The sequence below is a fragment of the Tamandua tetradactyla genome, chromosome 12, assembly GCF_023851605.1.
Source record: "Tamandua tetradactyla isolate mTamTet1 chromosome 12, mTamTet1.pri, whole genome shotgun sequence".
Taxonomy (NCBI): Eukaryota; Metazoa; Chordata; class Mammalia; order Pilosa; family Myrmecophagidae; genus Tamandua; species Tamandua tetradactyla.
Window position 1 is genome coordinate 85,191,638 of NC_135338.1, and position 27,811 is coordinate 85,219,448.

The 27,811-nt window shown below is 35.1% G+C and overlaps 1 protein-coding gene across 11 annotated transcripts in view; it reads right to left on the reverse strand.

Moving 5' to 3' along the window:
• LRRC28 (leucine rich repeat containing 28) overlaps window positions 1–27,811 on the reverse strand; it is a 159,984-nt gene that overhangs the window by 75,441 nt on the left and 56,732 nt on the right. For all 11 annotated transcript variants that reach the window (XM_077124063.1, XM_077124066.1, XM_077124069.1 and 8 more), the window contains one exon: window positions 6,072–6,278. In XM_077124063.1, coding sequence (XP_076980178.1) covers window positions 6,072–6,278 — 207 coding nt within the window. The remainder of the gene's footprint in view (window positions 1–6,071; window positions 6,279–27,811) is intronic.

Below are 27,811 nucleotides of genomic sequence, written 5' to 3' on the forward strand. Positions count from 1 at the left end.
AAGCATTCTGCTCATGGTTCTGGCCCTCATGCTAGTTATTTTTCTAAACTTCAATTCTATACCTTTTAAAGACTGAAGAGCAGGGTTTTTTCTTTAATTGGTATTTGAGAGAATAGGGCTCACTTTCTTCCTATTAACGATTCCCCACCTCCAAATCCTATCCCAAAGTGTAGAGAAAAATATACACTTTTCTCTAGTTACGCTTTCCTTTTCACATGTTAGCATAGAATGCCAACATCTGGTCCATGCTGCAGAAGCCATGTTAAATAATCCTGTCAACTCCCTGAGACAAAAGTAAGGTGAAAGCAGAAGACCCATGTGATGAAAGAAAAATGAAGAAGTTATCAAGACAGTAGAAAAGACTCAGATTTACAAGTAAGCAGACAAAGGATAAAAAAAAAAACAGTCTTTGTTATATAAATATTTTCAAAAAGATAAAACTCAAAAAGGAAGAACTGAAACATCCATTGTCTTGAAGAAATAAGCATTGTAAGAAATAAGAGTTGTAATGTTACTCTTGAAACGAGATCTGTATAAATTAAAACAGATTAATTTTCTCCTATCTCTTCTCACAACCAGTTTTTATTTTCACGCTCTTCTTTTTTCCTTTTTGCTATACCTGTATTTAGAAACCTGCCCAATAATTATTCCGGAACATAATTCTATCATATGCTTAGGTCTCTCTTTGGAAAATAGCCATCAGACTTTCTACTAAAAACACAGGACTAACTCCAAGCTCTGAGATTGATGTACTCCAATAAATGTTTTAGTACTGAAACCGATATAAGGCTACAAACGTTGCAAATTAGTGCCATTAAGCAGTGACCTCAAGAGCAGTTCTTCAAACCACATATCAAAAACATTTGCAGTTCACCAAAGCAGTGTATACATGATCTATAGATCTGAGATTAAGAAATTATTAATTGGTTTCCTTCTGGTTTCAATACTAGTTTGAAGTTTGATAGTTTTACAGTGCAGACTTAAATTTTTTTTAATATTATACAGTAATTCTTTCCCTGAATTTCTAGACTGATTTAGAGAAAGTAGAAATGAGAAGCAATAGAAAGAACAAGTGCAGTTAACAGATTCAGGCCTTATATATGCCATATGCAGGAAGGCAAGGGATTTCAGCACGGACTTCAAAAATGTCTGGGATCTAATTTCCAAAACTGTACCAATGCTTGGCATAAAGTATTTTTCTACACAAGGTATCCAGTTCCTACAATGGAAAAACAGCAATTATAATAAATGAAAACTACTAATTACAAAAAATTGGAGTTATCTGTTATGTGATAGGCATGCCAGTTTTATACCCTTATCAAAGTCATGGTGTATGCTCTTTAGCAATAAAGGAACTATCATTTCACTTGTATCATAAGTCCTTGACAGGGAAAAACTCTTCTGAGAAAAATGAACACTTCACTACTAGAATCTCCAAGGGCTCCTCTGGGACTGGTTTAGAAACCCACAAAATTTCCTATTAGTAGGGAGGTATTTTCAACTAACTTTAAAGTTCACTGCATGGTAGTTTACACATCAGGCTATTCTGTAAATCTCAGGGTCATTTGCCAAATGTTCTTGGTTTGGAATTCATTCATTGTTTTCTATTTTCACTCAACAAAAATTATACCTACTACCAGAGGTTGACTTTTGTTTTCTCAAAATACAGAAATTATTGATACTGATTTTAGCTGGCACAGCACTTCCTTAGGGCTAACTAAAGAATGCCCTTCCATCGCCAATCTGTACATGGGCAACCTTACAATCTTTATACCTATTATTTGACATTAAATAAGTTGTAAACATTATTGAACAATTGGGTTTATTAATTATGGAAGGGAAACCAGAAGCACAAGGCAAAATGCTTTAGAGGAATTTTGCATTTTCCTTCACCTTCAGAAGCAAAGAGATGAGCCATTTAATCAACAGAGCTATACTGAATCAACAAGGCCTCTGTTAAATTTCAAAGCAGTAGACTCAAGGAATTTCCCTTCCTTCTCAATGAAAACATATATACATACGTGTGTGTGTGTGTGTGTATGTTTGCGTATTCACCACCGTGAACAGAGTTCCTGTCTATAGACTCATCTCACTCAGTTGCCATTGTTTGGTTATAGTAAGAGCATCTTTCTTGATTCATCATTTCATCTTAAAAAGAACATACTCAGAGTCTCAATGGTTTAAGCAGGTTTACAAATGATTTAAGAAGAACACACTCAAAGAGCATTAATGGTTTAGACAGTATTACAAGTGACTTAAGTCATCCTTACATACCCCTTCTGTAGCTGCTCTTTTTTCAAGCATAAAACTTTATTTGCAGACAACACCACCGTGTATGTGAAAAATCCTAAGGAACACCCCACACACACACACAAAACCCTGCTAGAACAAGTAAGTGAATTCAGCAAGGTCACAGATGATAAGGTTAGTGTGTAAAAATCAATACTCAGGAACAAAAATTGCATGCAGTTGCCTTTTGAAGAAGCTTCTCCTCAGAGAATCCAGGCATCAGAACCAGGGGTGACCATTGCTTCAGACAGCCTGTTTCTTTCTTACTGGCAATATTCATCATCATCCTCTTGCTTATAATTTCCTCCTCTAATAAGGTGGACCATATCCACAGGCCTGTGTCCTGCCAGGCAGTTTGGTCAGTTCTGGCACGTGGGGGAGAGAAAGGCAGCAGAGGCTGCAGAAGTTAGATCTGTGACTCAGAGGGAACCCACTGAGTGAGCCTGGGATGGCGCCCAAAGGAGTGTGGAAACTGCTTCTAAATCCTGGCTGTCCAAAGTCTCAGGAATGGGAGGTGTGGTTACTTTGACTGCCCTGAGGCCCTCTTCAGAACCAGCATGGACTCCTGAAATGTTTGCTTTTAGGCCGGAGTAGCTCTTGCTTTTAATGCTCTTTGATACCAAATTAACGAATTCATAAAGGAAAACTTCTCCTGACACAGAGGCAAGATTTTGGAGAGTGACAAAAAGCTGGAGATAAAAATTACTCGTAAGGTTCTACTCATCATTGCAAAGTGAGCACTAATGAAGAGATGCTCACTTCCTTTGCCACACCAGCATTTAGCATAGTGCTTACAGAAGATGCCCAGTAAATAACCTAGAGTGCCAAGGATATAAGCAGATCCTATCCTCCACCCAACAACTATTTCCATCTTACCTCTACCTTGTAGTGGCCACTAAAGTTGGGCCACCTGCTGTTGCAAGCATTTTGCAGGAGACATGAAGCCACTCCTTGGCAGCCTGAACATGAAGGGTTGTCAGGGTCTACTGAAATGGCTTCTCTCTCTTTTCCCAACATCATGCAGCCATAGCACACTAACCTGTGTCACTGCTGGGACACCATTAAGGAATATACTGCAAACTAAGGGGAAGTGAAGAGCCAGGACTGGAGGAGCTACAGTAAGGTAGAGTGAACAGGCAAGATGATGGGTGTGGAAATTAGCAGGACTTGAGAGACAGCCCACACAATAAAGATTAGTAAGCTAGATGAATTCCATTTGAAAAGCTCTAATTCTGTGAGGGATTCTAGGCAGAGCTAAAGGTCTTGCTGTGGGTTGAAGTGTATTCCCCAAAACAAGGACACCGCCCCCACCCCCCTAGTCCCTGTTAACGTGAACTTATTTGGAAATAGTCTTTACAGATGCAATACAATATGACTGGTATCCTTATAAGAAGAGGGACACTTGGACTCTGTTTCTTACTAATTGTGATTCTGGGCAGGTAACTTAAGTTCTCTAAACTTCAATTTCCTCAACTGTAAAATTAGGTTCTCAATCGGTTTTGCAATTATCGGATATGCTATAAGAGTTTATAACAGTTTAGAGAACATATGTATGGTGTTTGACAGAATAACCAAATAAACAGTGGGTGCTCAATAAATGATGCTTATTATTAATAGTTTTAGTAGTATACATAATGCATTATTGCACATAGAAAGGAAACACTCTTTCTTACACATATGGCCAATAATGATAATATTAATATAGGCAATCCCGGATTCAACAAGTTAATCTGTCTCTTGTGACACCTGAAATAAACCATGATAAATTAAGCGATGTTTATATTGGAATTTGCAACTTTACCCTGAACTTTGATGTTATGCCAAAAAGTTCTCCTTCTAAGCGAACTACCTTTTTTTTTTTTTTTTTTTTTTTTAAGGAAAGACAGAGAGAAGGAAGGAAGGATAGAAGGAAGGAAGGAAGGAAGAAAGGGAAACATCTTTAAACATTTTCTTGTTTTATTGTATTCTGTTTCTTTGTTTTTGTTACATGGGCTGGGGCCGGGAATCGAACCGAGGTCCTCCGGCATAGCAGGCAAGCACTTTGCCCGCTGAGCCACCGCGGCCCGCCCGAACTACCTTTTTTATCTCCACTAGAAATACTTTCTTCTCTGATGTCTCACCACAATTGTTTCTACATGTATTTTGAGGTTAGAAAGGCTTTACTGAAACTTTTGCTGGTTTCAGAGGCATACGGATTAGACATAATTAACTATGCATCCATATGATAAAAAGTTTTACACACACATATCAAACTATCACATCTCTTTCTCACGCCTTCCCTCTGTTTCTCCTTTTCTTCCTTCTTTTATTTTCAGCACTTACTGCATCAGCCTAGCAATCAATTCGGAGGAAGTCAGGCCACAGTCCTGAGGAAGTGGTAAAGGGAAGTTTTGATGATTTCTATGGGGAAGTGGGTCTTGAAGATGATAAGGTAAAACTATTTTTTAAGTAAAATTTTTTAAGTAGACTGTATAATATATAAACATACATATTTGTATATAGTACTTTATAGTTTTCATACACAAACTATCTTATTCAACTTGAAAATAATTCTAAAGTAAGCAGGATAGATATTATTATCTGTTTTATAGATAAGGAAAATAAAACCCAGAGAGTTTTAGGTGATTTACTCAAGGTCACTCACTGTCAAGTGGTAGAACCAAGCTAGAACCTGGATCTTCAGACTAGGAACTCAGTGCTTATCTCCTATAATTGCTGTAGTCTGGGCTAGTGTAACAGGCGCATTTATTTTTTTTTAATCTTTTCGTATTTGTATTTTCTCACTTAAAATAAAGCTCTGATTTCTTAGAAATGTACTTTGTTCTTGAAATTTTGGGGTACATAACAATTATATTTATGGAAATGTAATCTCCATATATTTGACAATTATTTATTATTACCCAAATGGATTTTAATGTCTCCCAGTATTTTAAAGTTTCCTTGAAAGGATTTTAAATTGAGAATAATGTAAGACTGCATTATGTTGAAAATATTTCCTTTCAAGGACTAGTAAATTATTCACTTCATTGCCCTAGGAGATAAATTATTCATCAAAAAATGCTTTTATGAGTAAAATCATATGATGCTTATTGTGACAGTTTAGGGTTCTATGGGGCTTCATATTTTTAATTTTTAATAGCTCTTTTGTTTCTTATAAGTTAACAAAATAATTCAACTCTCAGTGAAAATAAATGTATTGCTTTCTTAAAGACCTGTGTTCTTTGACCTATAATATATCAAAATGAGCCAGCTACAGATATCTGTAGTGGATAATGTGTCATTTATTAGGGAAGGTAGCATTTCTAGTTCAGCTAGTTATAAAAGTTTTAAACGCTGTTGTCTGGCAACACTAATTATTTGGATACCCAATATCAATTTTTGTATCTAGAAGACAACATCTAAGCAGATATATTTGTACCAGTAGCTATCCTTTCATATTGCTCAGTACTCTGTCAAGCTTAGAGTATAAACTATATATATATATATTTACACATATGTATACATATAGTTTTTTAGTTCTTTTCTCAAATTATCTCATATTTCATAAGTCTGTCCCTAAACTAATTTTTAATACAGATTTTTTTCAATATGTAATCCCTAAATGAAATTAACTTTATTTGCTAAATGAGAATGAAGCTTTGGTCACTGCAAAAATGGATTTGGAGGGACAATATTCAAGATAAACAGAAAGATGGAAACTAATCTTTCCTAGGCAAAGAAACAAATGCTTTCTATCTTACTCTTTGGCTGTTTTGCTTTACCACATAAACATGATCACTTACCAAGTGGCAAGAATGCGAGACGGTTTCCAGCCATGGAGAGCTCATTGAGGCTGGGAAGCTGGCAGAGATGACGCGGTACACACCACAGACGGTTTCGGTCCACAGTTAGGTACTGCAGAGAAAGGCACAGGTGAAGCCTCTCGGGTAAAGTTAGCAAACGATTGGTAGAAATGTCTAGGGTCTGCAGCTCCTTCAAATCGCCAACCTCTACAACCAAAATCAAAATTAAGATAAATCACACCCTGATTAACTTAATTATTAAGTCAATAAATTAAACAAAGGAGTCAATATGGTAAAAATTCAACCAAATAAAATCAGTAGCTGCGATTATACCAAAGACATGAATGGTGAAGCATAGGATTTAGGTCTAGTGTGACAATAATCCAACCAAGGTACGTATTTTGAAATGAATCTGTCAGAATTTCTTAAGTGGAGAAAAGCGATGGCATGGAGAAAGGGGATGAGGAGGCTGGAGAGACACACAGGGTGAATTTGAGTGGGAAGTCTGTTAATATGACTTCTGTTTCTTCATGATGAGTCAAAAGCTGTTGCTAGGCTGAGAAAAGAATGATTACAGTCACTTCATGTTCTTATTTTTGCTACTTTTATGACTCGACCCTCTATCTAGGTAGACAGTAGGGAACTTAAAAATATAAACTATAGTATCAAGTCAGTACAAATTGGACAAATGAACTAATGTGTTCTGGACTAAGAGAAAAATACCTTTCGAAAATTTCACCATGGTAAAGACTATAATAATAAGATAATCATGAGGAATAAATTTTAGAGGTAATCCAGCCATGTGACTCCTTTTTAAAAACTCACTTAAAATGTACATATCCTGTGAAGAGATATTTTAATTCCACGGACTCCAATATTGCCTCAGCATTGAGGTCTGTAAGTGCAATCCATTCCATTGAATACCATTATACCCTTGTTGTATACCCAATCACTCCTTAGGAAAACCACCATTATGCATCTGTGAGCAGGGGAAGCTCTGCTAACAGTCTACAGGGGAAGGACATTACTCTGTTTCAGGACAACTCACTGCCTTCAGGTCTATACTGCAAGCACCATGCGGGGCAAGTCTAGCTCAGCATCACAACCACTACATTTTAAGACCACGAAGATGCCACCTCTCAGCCTTCTTTAGCTAACCTTTACCACTTATGGTGAGGTTTCCTATGCTCCACTTGACTGCATCCCTCTAGTTTGGGAATATTCTAGTTTGTTCAGGCTTGGATTACTACTATATATCTACTAATTACTATCAGACTCTATTGGAAAATAAAGTCTTCTGTCCGCTTGGATGTCCAATTAAACAGATTGGATTCTTACTGCTGTAGACCAAAGGTCTGCAAACCATGGCCCACAAGCAAAATTCGGCCCATGGCCTGCTTTTGTATGCCTTTAAGCTAGAGTGGTGTTTTATTTTTTTAAAGATGCCAGAATGCAATATACCAGAAACGGAACAGCTTTTAAAACAGGGAATGTATTAATTTGCAAGTTGACAGTTCTAAGGGCATAGAAATGTCCAAACTAAGGTATCCAGAGAAAGATGCATTAACTCCACAGAAAGGGCCAGATGACATTCAGAGTTTCTTTCTCAGCTGGGAAGACACATGGTGAAATCTGTTGGCTTTCTCTCCTCATTTCATACGGCTTCCCCAGGGGTGCTTTCCTTCTGTATCTCCAAAGGTCTCTGGTTGTCTGGGCTCTTTCAGCTCTGAAGCTTTTTCCAAAATGGTTCCCTCTTGAAGGGCTCCAGTAAGCAACCCCACCTTGAATGGGTAGAGATGCATCTCCATGGAAACCATCTAATCAAAAAGTCCCACAACTGGGTGGGTCACATGTCCATGGAAAAAATCAGAAAGATCCTGCCCAGCAATATTGAATGAGGATTAAAAGACATGGCTTTTCTTGGGTATACCATAGTTTCAAACCAGCACAGAAGGGTTTGTACATTTTTTAAGTATTATAAATACTTTATAACCATAAAAACAAGAACATTTAATATAAACCACACATAGTTGGCAATGCCTAAAATATTTACTATCCGGCCCTTTGCAGAAAACATTTGCTGTCCTTTGCTATTCTCATTGTTAACGGGAGCATTTTTAGTAAGTGCTCTTCTTTATACAAGTAATATTCGTGTAAAATACATTAATTTTTAATTATTTCTCTAATATTTACAAGAAATTTGTACTAGGAAGTTCACACTCTATTGCCCAATTTCCCCAATACTCAATGACACCCATATTTGAATGTTAGGCAGGATTCAGTACATAGCCTGTGACTCAGAATGGGAGTTTTGTTCTCTATGAATCTAACTTATTCACATGGGAGTCAATTTCATTCTTGGCTCAACTAGTCACTATTCCATTTAACTAAGTGTGCCTGCCTGCCCATCTAACTATTTCACTGAAAAATCGCTTCTGATTTGGGGTGCATGGGGATAGGGAAATTGGGGGAAGAATCAAATATTGGAAATGAATAAAGATAAAAAGAAGTAAGAAACCTTTCTGACCTAATTTTATAAAATGATTTTTGGAGTGAAATGGAACAGAAGTACAATCAATCAGCTATATAGCATTGACCACGTGCTAAGAGAGGAATGAGACAAGGCCTCTGCCATCAAGAAGTATATTACTTAGAAAAAATAATGGAAGATAAGAGCTCAGAAAAAGAGGAGTCAGATGAGGGGTTGGAGAAGCAAGATTTATTGAAGGAAAAGGGAACTTTGATTGGGTTAGGATTTCGGCAGGTCAAAAGGAAAATGGACATACCATTCCTAACAGGGGATGGGGGTTGAAAGCCTCAGGTAAGGCAAATGGAAGCAAAACAATTTTTATATAAGCATGTACAGTGAGGTCCAACATGTACCAAGGACACCAATGGGAGAAGAGCAGTTCAATACATCAGCTTGGTGAAGACATACATGATGATGGAAACTGGCTAGAGAAGTGTGGACTTAATTGTAGTGAGAATGGGACATCTCCTGAAGATTCTTAAAGGATGAAAGAGCTCTTTTGGAAAGGCTTGACTGCTGACTATGAAAAAGGCAATGAAATGGAAGGGACTCTAAGCTGAGAAAACAAGGGAATATTTGACTAGAATAGCATTAGTGATAGAATTTGGAGGTAAATTGCAGAAATATTTTAAGAAAAGCATAAAGTAGGTGTTGGGATTAAATCAGGTCTCCCTCAAAAGACATGCTCAAACTTTAAAATCGGTATTCCTGTGGTATGGACCCATTTGTAAATAGGACCTTTTGGAGATGTTATTATTAGTTAAGGTGTGACCAAATTGAATCAGGGAAAGTCTTAATCCTTATTTCTGTAGGATTTATAAACAGAGTATTTGGACAAAAATCAGAAAAAGCCATAGGATGAAGCTAGTGGCCAGAAGTAGAAGCCAGAGAGAAGAGAAAGACTGCCATGTGACAAAGGACTGCAATCACCAGAACACCACTTTACTACTTTGGGAGAACGAAAGCCCTGCCAGTACCTTAGTGTTGGACTTCTAACCTTCAAAACCATGAGCAATAAAGTTTGTTTAAGCCAATCTATTGTGCGGTATTTACCACAGCAGCTCTGGAAAACTAAGACTGTAGGCTTAAGTTTGGAACGATGAAATAAGAAAAGACAAAGTTAATTTTAAAGTTTCTAGACTATTTTACTCAAAGTATGATGATGCCAACACTAAAAACTTTTATTTTTGTAGAAGATAATACATTAAAATTTTATCAAAATTTCTGAATTGCTGTTAAAACACCTACTTAAAATGTCTTTGGAAAAAAATCCCCCCTACAATCGCATGGGAACAAGCAAAATTATATTTCAAAAATAACTAAATGTAAAAAAAGTGTTTGGTATGGCTACACAAATAACTATGGCCTGGAACTGCTTTCCATTTTAATTGGGCTTTGCCTTATTGTATTTTGAAATGGAGAAATAATGTATGATTTTGAATTCAAAATTTCTATATTGTGATTACTTACTTTTGTACTGGTAGCAGATCAATATTTATACTTTGCTTTAGCAGATATGTATACATATTTCAGATATTAATAATGCTTTAACAAAGAAAGGGAAAACACAGACTGTCAGTTGCAAAGGCCAAGTTTCCAAGCAATGGGAATGGGAAAAAGGAACTGATTTTTCTTGCTTCCTGTATATGATAAATAAAAAATATTACTTTATTAAATTTGAAACATGCAGGACTGCTTATATTAAATGAATGGATGCAATAAAAGGACTGTTTCTAAGTAGCTTAAATGTAGGCCCTTTCATTTGTTAGATATTTTAGATTTAATTTTTATTCCAATTAAAATAATGAATTAACAGATTCTTATTTCCCAGCTGCTAAAACAAATACCATACAATAGGTTGGCTTAAACAATGGGAATTTTAATGTTCACAGTTTTGAGGATAGAAGTACAAAATTGAGGCACCAGCAAGGCAATGTTTTCTCCCAGTAGGGTGTGATATTCTGGAGTTGGCTGCTAGCAATCCTTGGCCCTTGGCTTTTCTGTCACATGGCAATGCAAACTGCAGCATCTTCTTTCTCATTTGGGTTTAATATATTTCCAGCTTCTTCCAGTGGCTTTCTCCCTCCGTGTCTGAATTTCATTCTGCTTATAAATACCCCAGGAATTTGTATTAAAACCCAACCTGATTCAGTTGGGCCACAATTTAACTAAAGTAACATCTTCCAGAGATCCTACTTAACCATGGGTCCAAACCCACCAGAATGCAGCTCAAGACCAAGAACATGTCCAAATGGGGATAACAATTCAATTCATCACAAAGCCATATATAATATGTAGGAAAATTAATGACTTCATCATACTATGAAAGTACTGGGGAATGAGAGTGATAAATAAAATGAAAGAGCTTCTCAGGTTGACTGAATTAATTTCCATGACCATTATAAAAGGCCACACATTTAAGACCATACGTGACACTACTATTTAAAAAATCAATTCAGGGGGCATGGTGGCTCAGCAGGCAGAATTCTTGCCTGCCACGCCAGAGACCCAGGTTCATTTCCCAGTGCCTGCCCACACACACACACACAAAATCAATTCAGAATATTACTTGGTAAGCTTAGCCACTATAAAGCACATTTGTAGAAAGTAACAGTCAGATAAACTTTATCTAAGATTTTAATTTAAACACAAGAAACATGAAATGAACCTGGGGAGTAATATATCAGGCAGGAAAAGAGTCCAAGCGTGCAATAGTTTCTACTCTTCTTGTTTGAAGTTCAGTAGTTTTTTAGGAATAGGTGCTCTTCTGTATGGTGAAAAGCTTTGGTCAATTTCAGGGGTGCTGAAATGACTGCTTTTGATAATTTGTGTACACAAAAACTAGGCAAAATTACCCAAAGCAACCATTTCAGCACCCACAGAAAAACAGGTGGAACACTTGCCCAGGGTGGCTTCCATCTCCCCACCCACTTGTCAGTGCAGCAGTTCTAATATGAAGGGCAGACTGCAAAGAACCAGTAGCTTCACTGGAACTCATTGAAAGAGAACATGGAAAAACAACAGAGAAAAAGCAATGAAACCAAAAGATGTTTTTTTAAAAATAACAGAATTCAAAAAACTACTAAAACTAATAAACAAAATTAACAAGTCATAAGAATACAAAAAAAGTTTAAAAAATCAAAAGCATTTCTGTATACCACAACAAACAACCCAAAAATGAAATTAAGAAAATAATTTCACAATCAGACCAAAAAGAATAAAAACTTGGAAATAAATTGAATAAAGGAAGTGCAAAACTTATACTCTAAACACTACAAAAAATTGCCAAAATAAATTAAAGTTCTAGATAAATGGAAAGGCATTCTATATTCATGGATATGAAGAGATAAACACTGCTAAGAAGGCATTCTTCCAAAATTGATCTACAGAGTCAATAAACTCTATCAAAATCCCAGGATGCATGGGTGGTTCAGTGGTAGAATGCTCACCTAACATGCAGGAGACACAGGTTCAATTCCCGGATCATGCACTGACCCCCACCCCCCTACAAAAAACAATCCCATGAGGGTATTTTTTTTTTTTTTTTGTAGAAATTGACAAGATGATTCTAAAATTTATATTAGAAATACAAAGAAAAAAAATGGCCAGAACATTTGAAAAAGAAGAAGAAATGCCTTTTGGTTGGTGAAAGGACATAGGGTACTATTTCTAAACACCAAAATACTATTCAGTTCAATCTCAAAGTATTACGCTAAACAAAAGTAGCCAGATCCTAATTGCTACATACTCTGTGATTCCATTTATGTGACATTCTGGAAAAGGCAAAACTATAGAAATATATCATTTCTAGTAGTTGCCATGAACTGAGAGGGAGTGGAGGGATGAATTTAGGGGTGCTCAAACATTTGTATATATTTATTGTAGTGGTGTACAGCAAAAGAGAGAATTTTCCTGTATTTTAAATAAAAAGCAAATATTAACTAAAAAAATTTTTCAAAAATAAAATTCTTCCTAAAAACAAAAAATAACATGCACATGTGTGTTAAAGTGAAAGTTAAATTTCTCATATTATTTGAACATTAAAAATAAGCAGAATAATTATTCTTAATATAAATTCACATAATTTCATTAGCTTCAAACCTGTTTTAATTTTTAACAAGGTCTTTACCTGTATTTTTCTGAAAATTCCATTTCTTCAATATAGTTTTATTTTGTAACTTTTAAACAAAATTGTCAACAATTAGTTTTATTATTAATACTTTAACCTTATTGAGACCTTCAAATATATTTATTGCTATGTTACCTTGGATTAATGTAGGATTACTGATGTAGAGTTACAATGCATTATTTTTGGACTCCTGGTAGAATGCTACTCTTTTTACAGCTGATCTCCTTGTTACCACACCTCTTCCATCCTCCTCCACCTCCACCCTTGGAGTAAACATTAGTTTGTATATCTTGTTTTCTTAGTGTGCCTGCAATAATACTTACTCCTCAGTGTTTTGCATTGTTTACTTTTATGCCAAATATATCCAACACCTTAAAACTTTTCAGCTATTTACAGAGTATCCTAAAAATGATTTCATTATTGCTACACAGTAATTACTCAGACTAAGTACAAAAATAACAGAGTGCCAATTTAAAAAGAAAAAAACAGTACGTCGCCTTTAAATCATCTCCGTCTGCTGGTGCACACTGACCTAACCTAAAATTTAAATGGGAATGGGAAGGAAGCCACCTACTCCACGCCAAACCAGTTACCACAGAGAGTCAATAGCAAGGCTTGCTATTTCAAGCACTGGGTTTTTCCGGTACCTCTAAAAACAGCTCTAATTTGAGTTTCACAGCACATGAGCTATGGAGAGTATATGAGAAATAAAAGACAGTATTTCAACGCAAATTTTATTCTCGGAACAGTAAGTCTCCCTCTCTATATTCATTTTCTTTCTCTTGATTGGACTATAGAAGGTATATTCTCTGGTAGGTAGAGATAGGTTCAAACCACAATCCTGTTACTTATAAACTAGGTTAACTTTGAGCTATATATTCAACTATTTAGATCACTAGTTTGCCATTTAAAAAAGAAAGCATTTATGAAAAAGAAAGCCAGGATGACACCCACCTCAAAAGGTTAATGATACAATTAAATGAAATCTCTTACATAATGCAGCAATATATGGCAGGCACTCAATAATTTAGAATTTTTGGCTTATCATACAACACAGCATTTTAATGTAAAACTCTAGTAATAAATACATTTTTGTGAAAGTAGCTTTTATTGCTAAAACCACTAGGAAGGCATTTGTTATGCCTAACATAGAAAAATGGGGTTTTGGGGAGATAAGCATCTAATATAAACTAAGCAAAACTACTCTCTTTGACCCAAAGAAAAGAAATTAAAACCAACTCAGACCTTGTTTTCACAAAAGTGAAAGAGTGGCTGAAGCTCCCTGTATCCAGGCTATGGACAGATGAATAAAAAATAAGGACAAAATAAATAAAAAAACAATGGGTGGGGGAGGAGTAAAAAAAAATTGAGTAGATTCCAATACTAGCGGTCAATGGTAGGGGGTAAGGAATACGGGATATATGGGTTTTTCTTTCATTTCTTTATTTCTTTTTCTGGAGTGAGTGAGGCACATGTCCTAAATATGATCATGGTGATGAATACACAACTATTTGATGACGTTGTGAGCCATTTATGGCATACTTTGGATGGACTGTATGGTACATGAATATACCTCAATAATAAATATTTAAAAAAAACAAAAATTAGAAAAAAACAAACCAACTCAGATTCAACAGAAATTACCCTCTGTCCTGGCAATTTCACTCCTAGGTATATACCCAAGCAGACCCAAACTGGTACTTGGACACCAACACTCAGAAGCAGCATTATTAATTGCCAAAAGGTAGATTCTACCCAAATATTCATCAACATTTAAAATTGTGAACAGCCACTTCCAGTCTACATTATAACTGATCCCCTATCCTAAAGTATATTTTTCATAGCAATTATTTAAAACACAGAATCATATACTTAGTTATTAAATTTATTATTTATTATCTCTGTCCTTCTATTATTAGAACAGCAGTTCCTAAAGTTCATGGTCTTAAAACCCCATTATACTCATAAAAAAATGCTGAGCACCCAAAAAAAGATTTTGATTATGTGAGTTATAGTTATCAAAATTTACCATGTGGATTCAAATTCAGTCTGACAGAACCATGATCTTAATCACTGAGGTATAATAGTTAAACAGAAAACAGGCAAAGGATATGAACAAACCCATCATGGAGGAGGAAATACAAATGGCTAATAAGATATGAAAAGAAGTTCAACTATATTAGTAATAAGAAAAATAAAAGCTAAAGAAAAAATATAATGGCATTTATAATCACGATAGTGAGCTATAAATTAAATTAAAAATAGTGAGGTAAAAATTAAAGCAAAATTGGAAAACGAAATTTTAAAATACCATTTACAATCACATTCAAAAATACAAAACACATAGGAATAAATTTATGAAAGGCATGTAAGACCTCTACATTGGAAACTATAAAACACTGTTGACAAAATTCTTTAAAAACCAATTAAGATAAAAAAAAAAAAAAGAAAAGAAAAATACATGCTGGAGATCCGGGTTTGATTCCCAATGCCTGCCCATGAAAAAAAAAAACAATTAAAAATAAGTTTAAATATACCAGGAGTGTGGATTAAGAAACTCAATATTGTTAAAATGTCAATTCTCCCTAAATTGATCTAAGACTGATCTAATGTAATTCCAATCATCTATCCAATCATCCATCATTTTTAAAGAATCCATGGAACTATACTACACAAACAATGAATCTTAAGTTAAATCATGGACTGTAGTTAAAAGTACAATTATGAAAATATGCTTTTATCAATTGTAACAAATGTTCCTCACCAATGCAATGTGCTATTAATAGGGTGGTAAAGGGGGATCCTGAATTTTATACATGATTAATTTTTTTAAAAAGGCAGAAATTTTAAGTGGTATATATGTTGCTACAATAAAAATTAACAACAAAAAGGTAATCAAAGATTGTACAACACAGTGAACCCTAATGTAAACTATGGACTACAGTTTTAGGACAATTATAATAATATTTTCTCATCAATTGTAACAAAGGTACCTCATTAATTCAAAAATATTAAAAACTGGGGTCGGTATATGGGAACTCTGTATTTTTCGTATGATTTTTCTGTAAAGCTACAACTTCTCTAATTAGAAAAAACACAAAACATTATGCTAAGTGAAAGTACTCAGAATCAAAAGGTCACATATTGTATGACTGCATTTACATAAAATATCCCAAAATAAGCAAATCTACAGAAAGTGGATTATGGTTTCCTGGGTTACCAGGGGCTAGGGAAGACAGTTTCACTAACAGGTTTCTTTGGGCAGGGGGTGGCTATTAAAATGTTCTGGAATTAGATAGTTGTAATGTTTATACAACTCTGTGAATATATAAAGTGACTGAATTATATACACTTGGTGCACAGTCAAAGCAATCAATAGAGATGCACCATACTGTATTGAATTTAGCTAAAATATTAAAGCAGATATTACTGAGTTCAAAGAATTAAAAGAATGTGTTAAGTATTAAAAATACAACCTTAATGAATGAGGAGACAATGAATCTCAGTAGAAAAGCAGAATTTATTTTTTTAAAATACCAATTATTTTTTCCTAAAGAAGTATAAGGAAAATGAAAAATTCACTGAGCAAGGCTTAGTATATCAAGAACGGCAGAAGAAAAAAAGATAAGTAAAATTGAAGAGCGACAAAAAATTGAGGTCTATCATACTAAAAGAGAAAAGATTCAAGAGAATACATCTAGTAAATAAAAAGAGACAAAGAAATGGATTACCAGGGGAAGAACTAAGAAAATCATCATCATAATTGGAGCTATAAAACAATCAGGACCATTTCTTACTTACTTAAAATCGAGTTACACCACTCACTCAGCTGTAGCACCTTAAGCAAACTGTCTACTCCTCAGAGCTCTTTTCCACATCAGTGAATGGTTAGTCCACAGGTGGTAATTGGGCAAATGAAATGAGACATTATGTGTAAAAGAGCACAGTGTTGAGAACACTGTAAGCCCTTAATAAGATAGCTATTATTTTTCTTGAGTCTGTAAAAAAAGGGGGGCGGGTATTAGATTGGCATCTTAAGGAGCTATCTAAATAGGAAGTTCTAAGTTTTCTTCCTTCCACCAATGATTCTGTTTGAGAAACGTTTCCCTATTGCTATAGTAGTTCCCTTTGAGTAAAGAACTACAATGCCCAATATTGGAGGCAAGGAGCCACATGTGGCTCTTCAAATTTAAGTTAATTAAATTTGCACTAGCCACATTTCAAGGGATCTATAGCTACACATGGCTAGCAGCTACTGTAATACACAGATATAGGATAGTGCAGACATAAAATACTTTCATCATCAAAGACAATTCTATTGGACAGTGCTACTTTAGCATTTCAAGGGCATAGGTGAATACAATGTCAAAGTCTGAAATATGTTCTACAACTAATTGTGGTGCTGTGCTCTGAAATTCATAGCTTTATATATATATATTATTTTTCACAAAAAAATAAGGAAAAGCACTGACTGTGATGATAAAAAAAATATTTAAGTCCTCTAACCTCCTATATTCTCGAGTAGCTAGAAGGAAAAATATGAGAGGATGGTATGGTAGCCCATGACAAACTCTACTCTGGATCTGTCCTGTAACCATTTGTTTAAGAGTGCTTTGAAAACTATTGCTTTTTTATTTCTTTGCTTTGTATATATGTTATACTATATAATAAAAAAAGTTTTTAAAAAATTGGTATGGGTTACAGTTCCACAATTTCAGGTACTTCCTTCTAGCTGCTCCAAGACACTGGATACTAAAAAGAAATATCAATATAATGTTTCAGCAGTCATACTCATTTGTTAAATCCCAACTTCTCTTTTTTAACCCCTCCTTCTCCTCTGATCTATCTCCCAATCTTAAGGGATATTTGGGTTATGCCCATTCTAACTGTTTTCTTGTTGAAAGGGGGTGTTGACAATATGGAATAGGGGGACGGAACCAGTTGATGTTCTTGAAGAGACTGGCACCTCTCATCTGGTCTAGGAACCATCTGAAGGTTTTAGGTTTCTGAAAAGTAAACTTAGCGCATGCAACTTTTATAGGATCTCAGATAGAACCCTAGGTGTTCTTTAGGGTTAACAGGAGTGATGTTGGTTGAGGGTTGGCAAACCATGGGAATTAGCAATATCTAGTTAAAGCTTGCATAAGAGTAACCTCCAGAATAGCCTCTCAACTCTATTTGAACTCTCTTAGCCACTGATACCTTATTTCTTTCCCCTCTTTCAGTCAGGAAGGCATTGTCAATTCCACAGTGCCAGGGCGAGGCTCATCCCTGGGATCATATCCCATATTGCCAGGGAGATTCACATCCCTGGATGTCATGTCCCACCTTGGGTGGGAGGGTAATGATCTTACTTGAAGAGTTGGGCTTAGAGAGGCCACAGCTGAGCAACAAAAGAGGTTCTCTGGAAGTAACTCTTAGGCATAATTATAGGTAGGCTAAGCTTCTGCACCATAGAACTCAGTTTCATAAGCACAAGCCTCAAGATGAAGGGCTTGGTCTATTAACTTGGGAGTACCTAGCATTTGAGAGAGTATCCAGGGTTTCCCAGGTGGGAAAGTTTAATGGTTCTATATTTTTTCTCCAGTCCCTCAAGGGAATTTGCCAATACTTTCAAATTATCTGCCCAACATACTCTGGGATGTAGCTGGGTATTACATTAAGGTACACAGAATTACAAGTCCTCATTCCCATCTAAGCTTCATCTATTTTTTTTATTTTAATCATTTTTAATAAAAAAAATGACAATGTAATAAACCTTAAAATTTTATGGATAACAGGGACTCGGTAATAGCCAAATCTGAGAATATCATAATAACTTGCCAATTCCCTCACAGAACAGATGCTAATGGACAGTAATACTTGCCAAGCACCCCATGACAGACCACACCCCAAAAGAGGTACTGAACCTTTCATTTTCTCTTTACCTCCACAGATACCACTCTGAGCCAAATACCATTATTGTTTCTTACCTGAACTCACCCAATAGCCTCCTTACTGATTGTTTTGCTTCCATTCTAAGTCCCCTCCAAACAGTTCTCTTCACAAATGCCAAAGTGATATTAAAGCATAATTCAGACTGTCTTCCTTTACTGCCCCAAATTCCCTGGCTTCCCATTGTACATCAATAAAATCTAAATACCATCTTACTGGCAATCAGACCCCCTGATCAGTCCTGGAGTGCCTCTCTCACCCACTTCACAAGCTAACTGCACTGCCCTTTTGTCTGGCCCAAGAAGTTGTCAAGTTCTTTCCTCCCTGAGAACCTTTGAATCTGCTAGTACCTCTAAGAAAGGTCTTTGCCCAACTCTTTTAAATTGTGGGCTAGTCTTGTCTTTAAGAATTTCTCTACCATATTTTCAGAAAGGTCTTTCCCAGTACTCTAAGTAGATCCTTTCTTTCTTAATGAGAGCAGCCTACTTATTTCTTCCCTTACATTTACCACAATCTTTAATGACTTTGTTTACTCATTCACTTACTTGTTAACACACCATAACCTGTGCCTCCCACTACAAATGAACTTCATAAGAGCAAGGGCTTTGACAGTCTTATTCACTGCTATATACATAGCACATAGCACAAGGTCTGGCATAGGGTAGGTGCTCAGAAAATATACATTGAGTTAATTCATGAATCCCTTAAACAGTCTCACTAGTTAAGTAATTGCAGACCAGACACGTAGCTGCATAGAAGCTTCACAACTCATGATTCAAGTTTATTGCTGAGTAAAATTACAAATTACCATTGTTGTGGACCTTAGAGACAACTCGCAAATTCTCAAAAAAGGAAAGGTTAGTCTATGATTGCCAGAGGTCTGACGCATATTGAACACAATTTAAGTTTTCCTTCATATATTATAATGATCTGTATGAACACAAATGATGGCAGTATTATGAAACAGATTACTGATGTAAGACTAGCTGTCCATATAGTAAATAGCCTCAGACTGATATGATTCTTCAAATTTGTGCGTGATTTGCTACAACTGATACAATTTTAGAAAAATAAATATAATGTAACTTACAAAGAATGACAAGAAAATATTGCAACAATTTTCAACAAACATCTGAAGTTATACAACCAAATAAATATCATCCTTCAAGTCATTCGCCAGCAAAGTGGACCCCGTAATAGGCTTTCATTCACATCTTAAAAAATTCCTGTTCTGAAATTGCCTGAAGATCCTGATATAGAATGACTACAGGGATTCTAGAAATAAAACCCACCTGAAAAAGGGCGAGGATTTGCCCCATTAATGTTACTGAAAAGTATAGTCTGTGCCTCAAACTCTGTAGGAAAGTCCAAAATAGACAAAAAAAAATTTCTTTTAAGTTTAAATTAAATTGGCATCCTCAGAATAACATATGCTCAATGATAACTCAGAAGCATCCCTATAACAATGATGCAAGAATTATTTTGGAAATTATTTAGAACCTCCATGAGAAGATTCTATTTAAACTTAAAAGATCATGTTGTCTTATTGGAGTAAGTGTGACTTCAAAGTTGACTAATTAGAAAGGAATTAATTATTTGGCTTTATGAATTTGGAATGTCAATAGATTTGTTCAATTATCACATTACTTTCAGATTTAATAAGTGTACCCTTACCTGTCCAGTTTGGAAAAACCAAATCCGCACCTTAAGTAGTCCATTTAATAGGACAGAAATAGCTTGTATTTGGTTTAAAACATGAGCCAGTAAGAATGAGGTATTATTTGTGAGGCCCAAGCAGCACCAATATACTTCTCACTTCTTTACCGTCATCATCTCCCTTAGTAGTTGCCTGCTTATCTACTTGTGTTCCGTCCTAAGCCACAAACTCTAGGATAGGAGGCACATAATATATTCTAAGGGAGACTAACTTTAAACCATCCACCAATGATATTGTTTCTAAGAGATAATGATTTACAATTTTAAGCATGAACTTATAATCATTTTAATATCCTAAGTAATGCGTTACTTAAGGTCTGCCAGTATAGGACACAATTGTTCTCAATCACAAGGGGCTTACCAAATATTCATAGATTTGAATGTGTGGCAGATTATGTTTAGTAACAATCACAACCTAGTATAAAATTAATACAGGAAAGTGCATGAAGGCAATTTATTACCTGTGCATCTGTCAAATATAAGCAGTATGCAGGAAGAACTTAAGTTATGAAAATCAAATTATCAATTAAGAAATCCTCTTGGCAGTACAAAAATATCTACTAAATATCTATTATATTTATAAAGATAATTAAATATTATTTAATTATGTGAGAGCTTTAAAATAAAATGTTTCTAAACATATGGTATCTGAGAGACACAATGCAAACAATTTAGCTTAAATATTTATGTCTAGATGCCAAGCCTGCCAATGAATTCCCAAAAGAGATTTCAAAATTTTAAAGACATTACTCCAAATAAAATTATATTATACAGACTTTTTACCTGGTGCTTTCTGTGTAATTAAATTATATAAATAATTATACAATTATTCAATATTCTTTAACACAGGGTATCTCCCAAGAACTGAGTATCCAACCAAATGCTTTGAGGATACTCAGCAAAATGTCGCTTAGAATACTGCAGAAGATCAGAGAAAGTATCTAGTATTCTTGTTAAGAGGCAATTATAACTGTTAGAAAGAAATAAGACTTTCAGCATAAAAACCTCTTTTTCAGATAAATTCAGTCTTTGATTTTAAAAACTTAGCATTTTTACTATTGCTTTGTGTCAATGTATGCATGGATTTCTACTTGGAAAAAAACCTTTATTTTCCTCATTCTAAAAGACCACATACTCAGTTTTTCTTTTTATGTCTTATTTTAGTAATTGTCTATTTCACAGATTTCTTCTAGGTAGGCTTTTTTCTCTTTACCGAGGTAGTACAATGGAATTTATAGGCTTTTACCTCAATGAGCACACTGGGTGCCCATTGTTGGCATAAAACTATTATAATCACTACCTCAAGAAATATCACAGCATTATAGTCCAGAACAGAAATTATGCAGTTATTACTTTGCAGAAAATGACTACAAGCAACCCATACTTTACTCTCTAAAAAGAATATTATTGATAATTGCTTTCATTTCTCTCTCTGAACCCAAATTAAAACAGGAAATTTTAAGGACAACATTTTTAGTGTGTATGCATTTCAAACAATCAAACTGATTCATTCTATTTTATTTCTTTGAAATCCCCATAAAAATGTAAATACCTTGAAAATAGAAAGTGGATGATAAAAAAATGACCTCCACCAAGAGAACACTTAGAAACCACAGGAAAAACACATCATGCACAAGCCAAGAATTCTCCCTTAGTTAAAAGAATTCTACGTTAAATTTAAATATATACCCTTTATAAGAAACTCATATTATCACCTTTAACAAGAGAAGTTTTTCATTAGATTAGAGATTTCAGAATTTGCAGGTATTGATTAACAATCTTAATATGAAAGCAACACAAGTCTCTAGATGTATAACCCGTGGTTATTTAAAGTTATGGGGGTGACCATCAACAGGGCTAACACAAAAAGAAAAAAAAACAATAGTGGGAATGGAATGGGGGACAGAAGATGGTATTTTTTCATTTAAAAATTTCCCATAGAGTTTACATTTTATTTCTATGTCCATATATTTACTCTATGAATAATACAAAATTAATTTAGTTACATGTTAATATGGTACCTCATCACACACTTTAGGATACCTGAGAACAAGAGAAACATCTGTAATGTGTTTTTATTTATTAGTTGCATTATTTTGCCTAAGACTGATCACACAGCAGTCTGTGATTAGCATTCTAAGACTTATGTCCTAGCAACATACTCATTCCAGTCATCAAAATACAATAAAATAAAAATGTAATACATGTATGTGTACAGTGCTTCTATAAACTCTATATTGCTGAGGGTCTCACAAGACATGTCATTAAAAAATGAAAAAATTTTGAAGTTTATACAGTTTCTATCAAATATTAAGTATTTCAGAAAACTGTGGTGCCTCTAATGTGAAGCCATACTAAAATATTTCTTCAGATTTCTACACTTTCCCCCAACCTAAGGGAAAATACTATAAAGTATAACTACTGCTTCTGTTGCAAGTCAGTCAATATACATCAAAGTTCAGAATCTTTTATTGTGCCCTATAAATGTTTTGTTGCGCATTGCATTAATAAAGCTTTCAAATGCTGTTCTGCAATGGGACATAACGGTAAAATGGAACAAAAAAACACAAAACTTATTAGCACATAAAGAACAATAAAACAGTTCCATTGTAAACAGATGACTTGTACCCTATAATAAGGTGTATTTCTTTCAGAAATGCTTCAGTTGTAAATAAAATTTCTAATACTACTAATATTTTTCCAAATTAATTTATATTATACTCTATTTGTCATATTATTTGAACTTGCAGTTGAATAAACATTAGGAGACATATCAAAAGAAAACCCAAAAAAGCAACTTAAAAAAAAAACAACACACCAAAACCCATATTTTTTGTTTGTTTTTTTAATTTTTTATTAATTAAAAGAAATTACAAGAAACACAAACATTCCCAACACACACACTCAACAATTCACAATATCATCACATAGTTGCATATTCATCATCATGATCATTTTCCAGAACATTAGCATCAATTCAGAAAAAGAAATAAAAAGACAACAGAAAAATATAACAAAGAAAAAAAATTTTACATGCCATACCCCTTACTGATCCCTTTCATTGATCACTAGCATTTCAAACTAAATCTGTTTTAACATTTGTTCCCCCTATTATTTATTTTTATTCCATATGTTCCGCTCATCTGTTGACAAGGTAGATAAAAGGAGCATCAGACACAAGGCTTTCACAATCACAGTCACATTGTGAAAGCTGTATCATTATACAATCATCATCAAGAAACATGGCTACTGCAAAACAGCTCTACATTTTCAGGCAGTTCCCTCAGCCTCTCCATTACATCTTGGATAACAAGGTGATATCTACTTAATGCATAAGAATAACCTCCAGGATAACCTCTCGACTCTGTTTGGAATCTCTCAGCCATTGACACTTTGTCTCATTTCACTCTTTCCCCTACCAAAACCCATATTTAATTTTTACATTAATTTTATCAAAACCAAATGTTTGCAATAATTGTCTTTACAGAGCTTATGGAACATCACTCATATAGCAATGTTTATTCCATACAATGTTCCAGAAACACCTAAGCAGGGTTCGTGTGGACAGAAGAGTTTAGGAAAAACTATATTGTTTATCATAACACATATTATCAGCATATTAAAGAGCAGTCATCCATCAAGAAACCCATTTAAATGTGATTAAACAACGGTTTTCCCATTAATTTGTCCACAGAATTCCTTTTTTTCAAGAATATATAGATTTGTTTGAAAATGCTAATCAACATTTTAGGGCATGTTTTTAAACCTACGGCACGCCTTTCCATAAGAAATGCTCAATTCTCTTAACAGTAGTTTTAATCTTTTTTTATCCAAATGTGTAGGAAAGACAAAAAGGAATTATATTTGACAATTATGAACTCTCCTCAAGAAAAAGGGAATAAAATTGCAACACTAAATCTCAGCTTTATTTTTAATCATGTTTACTTTAATAATTGGCTATATGTAACATCTATGAAACCCTGATTATTCTAACTTCAGGTTGTCACCTTAAAAAAATATTCCTTGAGGCTCAAGCCTATATCAACCATGGCCCTATGTATACAATTTTACAGAATTTTAATTTTATATTAACAGTCCTTCTGTCAAATGTTCAGAGTTTCAAACTTAAACCCTGCCTAGAAGGTATCTTCATAACACTCTCTCACCATCCAGCAATTTTCCACTTTCTTTCCTCAAGGCAAACAGGTAATCAGCCTATTAAGGTCTATAAGCTCATAACAGTAGTAGTAATTTAACTTTCTTTGGACATATAGGACAAGCCTTATCTACGACACCCATTCAAATCCTTCTACAAAAATATGACTTTCATTATTCCCCATAGGTTGCTTCTACCACAGAAATTCCTCATAAAATAAGTCCTAACAGAGCAATACTAAATTAAACTAAAGGGAAAAAGACCATTCTAACTTGAAATGCCTCAACTGCAGCTCTGAAAGCCAGCATTACTCCCTATGGCAATAGCTAAAGAATCCAGAAAAGAAATCAGATTTCAATTAGAGATATGAATGAACCTGATGTGGTTGAGACTAAGGTAAGTCAGAATACAGGAGAAAGGATGATGATATCTGCATTCTAAAACTTCACCTCTGTGTGAGACCAAAGGAAGAGATGTTTATTTTGATCAAAATTTAAATTTTCTGTAGTGCACAACCTAACTCAACCTGCCTGGCCAATTCATTTAAACAACCTAAACACATGAAGCCTAGAACAGGGAATGAAATCTTGTAATTCTGTATAGCTTTACAAGATCTGACTCCAGAATATGTTGGGCAGATAATTAAAAAGTATTTGCAAAGTCCCTTGAGGACTGGAGAAAAAACATGGAGCTTGTAAAAACTTTCTCACCTGGAAAATTTCTGATACTCTCTCAAGCATTAGAGTCTCCCAAGTTAACAGGCCAACTCCTCAATCTTGAGGCTCCTTTTATGAAACTTATTTCTGTAATGGGGACGCTAAGCTTACTATAATTATGCCTTAGAATCACTTCCAGAGAACATCTTTTGTTGCTCAGATGTGGACTCTTGCTCTAAGCCCAACTCTGCAAATAAAATCATTACCCAACCCATGAGACATTCATCCAGAGGTAAAAGTCTTCCTGACAACGTGGAACTTGACTCCCAGGGATGAGCCTGACCCTGACCTCGTTGGATTCACAATGCCCCCTTGACCAAAAGGAGGAAATGAAATGTAACAAAATAAGATTTCAGTGGCTAAGAGATTTCAAATAGAGTTGAGAAGCTATTCTTGTGGTTACTCTTATGCAAACTTCAGGTAGATATCACAAAAGCCATGGTATACAAAGGTATAACCAACAGAATTCCTGAAAACTCTAAATACCTATGGCTTTATCTGAGACTCTATGAAAGTTTCATTCACTAAATGTATTTTTTAGAAATCTAAAACCTACAGATTTAGGCAAAATTAGCTCTGAAACCAGAGGTGCCAGACTCTCCAAGAACATCAGCCAGTTGCATCTCCCATCCCATAATGTCAACACCTCTTTTCAACATGAAGAAGTTAGAATGGGCATAATCCAAACATCCCTAAAGTTTATGTGTAGGATCAAACAAGAGGGAGGATTTGTAACAGATAAGTAGGATTAAACAAATGATTATGACTACTGAACCATTATATTGATATTTATTTTTAGTCTCCAGTGTATTGGAGCAACCAGAAGGAAATATCTGATATTGTGGCAGTGTAACCTATACATACTTAGAAATCTGTTCTATAATTACTTGTTAAAATGTACTTTGAAATTTATCACTTTTTTGCATATATGTTATATTTCACAATAAAAATGTTTTTTAAAAAAGAAAGAAAGAATTGGGCAGGGCTCTCATCATCAAGATGGCAGAGTAGGAGCCTACCAAATCCCATTCCCCCAGAGAAATATCACAGAACAAGAAGTACCCACCAGAACCAACTTGATCAGAACTCTGGGAACAGTCAAGGGTCTATAGGAACTGAGACTGAATCAAGAAAAAAGCACCTTAAAAATGATAGGCAAACCTCCTGGTGCTTTTATTACTCTTGGCCTACCCCCTCCCAGCCAAGTGAGAGTCTTGTAAGATGGCAGCACTTGTTCTTAGAGGTGGTCTCTGGTACCAGAGGGGGCAGAGCACACTTTATTTGCAAATTAGTGGGTATGTATGTCTGTTCCGACCCATCTGATGGCTATCCAAAGAACTGATCCAGGGTGCACATCTCTGTTTTGTGGATCCTAGGACTCACTCATACCAGAGAAGTGGAGGCTTCTCATCTAAGAAAATATGAATAACAGTAACAACTACAGGAATCGAGCAAATACAGTTAAGCACATAACAGTATGCTGGGCATATTAGTACTTAATAAATGTACTATCAGTGATAATAATCTTTTGATCTTTTGGCGTAACTGGTAAAATATTATCATTATTAGCAATAACAATTATATAAATACAGTGTATCTGGAAATTGAGATGATCAATTCTACTAAATAACTAATTACTAAGACAAAGCAAATATGTTTAATTATATCATCACTAATGCTTAGAATTACATGCCAATCAGATGCTACCTGGAGTTTCTGGCAACAAGGACTACCCCTCTGCCCATTCCTTGGCTAGCCAAAACTCGGTCAGAACAGTACCCTGGTTCTTGGGAAAGCAAAGGAACCATGAGCCAGTCTTCATAAGGTTGTGGATTCTAAGAGAAGAGCGTTAAACTGGGATGCAGAATAATGAGAGGGAAGAGACAAAGAGGGAGGAACCCTGGACCTCTGACTAGCCATTTTTCTTGTTTAGATACTCACTACAGTCAGGGAACAGAGCATTTTTAAAGCTATTTTCACAGATTAATAATCTTCTGCCACTTTTGGTAAAGAAATTTGTGATGCTTCATATTCTCTCTTATTTATACTTTTGGATGGCATTTATAGAATGACAAATCTTATTGAACCACTTAACTTTACATTAAATCCATTTTGCTCTGTATATTGACCCATATGGTTTTTTTTTTTTTTTTTTTTTTTTAAAGAGAGGGAGGAAGGGAAGGAAAGACAGAGAAGGAAGGAAGGGAGGAAGAAAGGGAAACATCTTTAAACATTTTCTTGTTTTATTATATTTTGTTTTGTTTGTTTGTTTTTTACATGGGCTGGGGCCGGGAATCGAACCGAGGTCCTCCGGCATAGCAGGCAAGCACTCTTGCCCGCTGAGCCACCGCGGCCCGCCCCGACCCATATGGTTTTAAGTGTGATTTGGAACACACTGTAACCTCCTTCATATCCCACTGCATTAGCCCAAGTATTAGAATTCACTGTCAAAAGTCTTAGAAGGGATGAGAAACACACACACACACACACACACACACACACACACAAACACACACATACTTTCTCTCAAGGAAAATATGCTTCAGAATTACCTCCCTT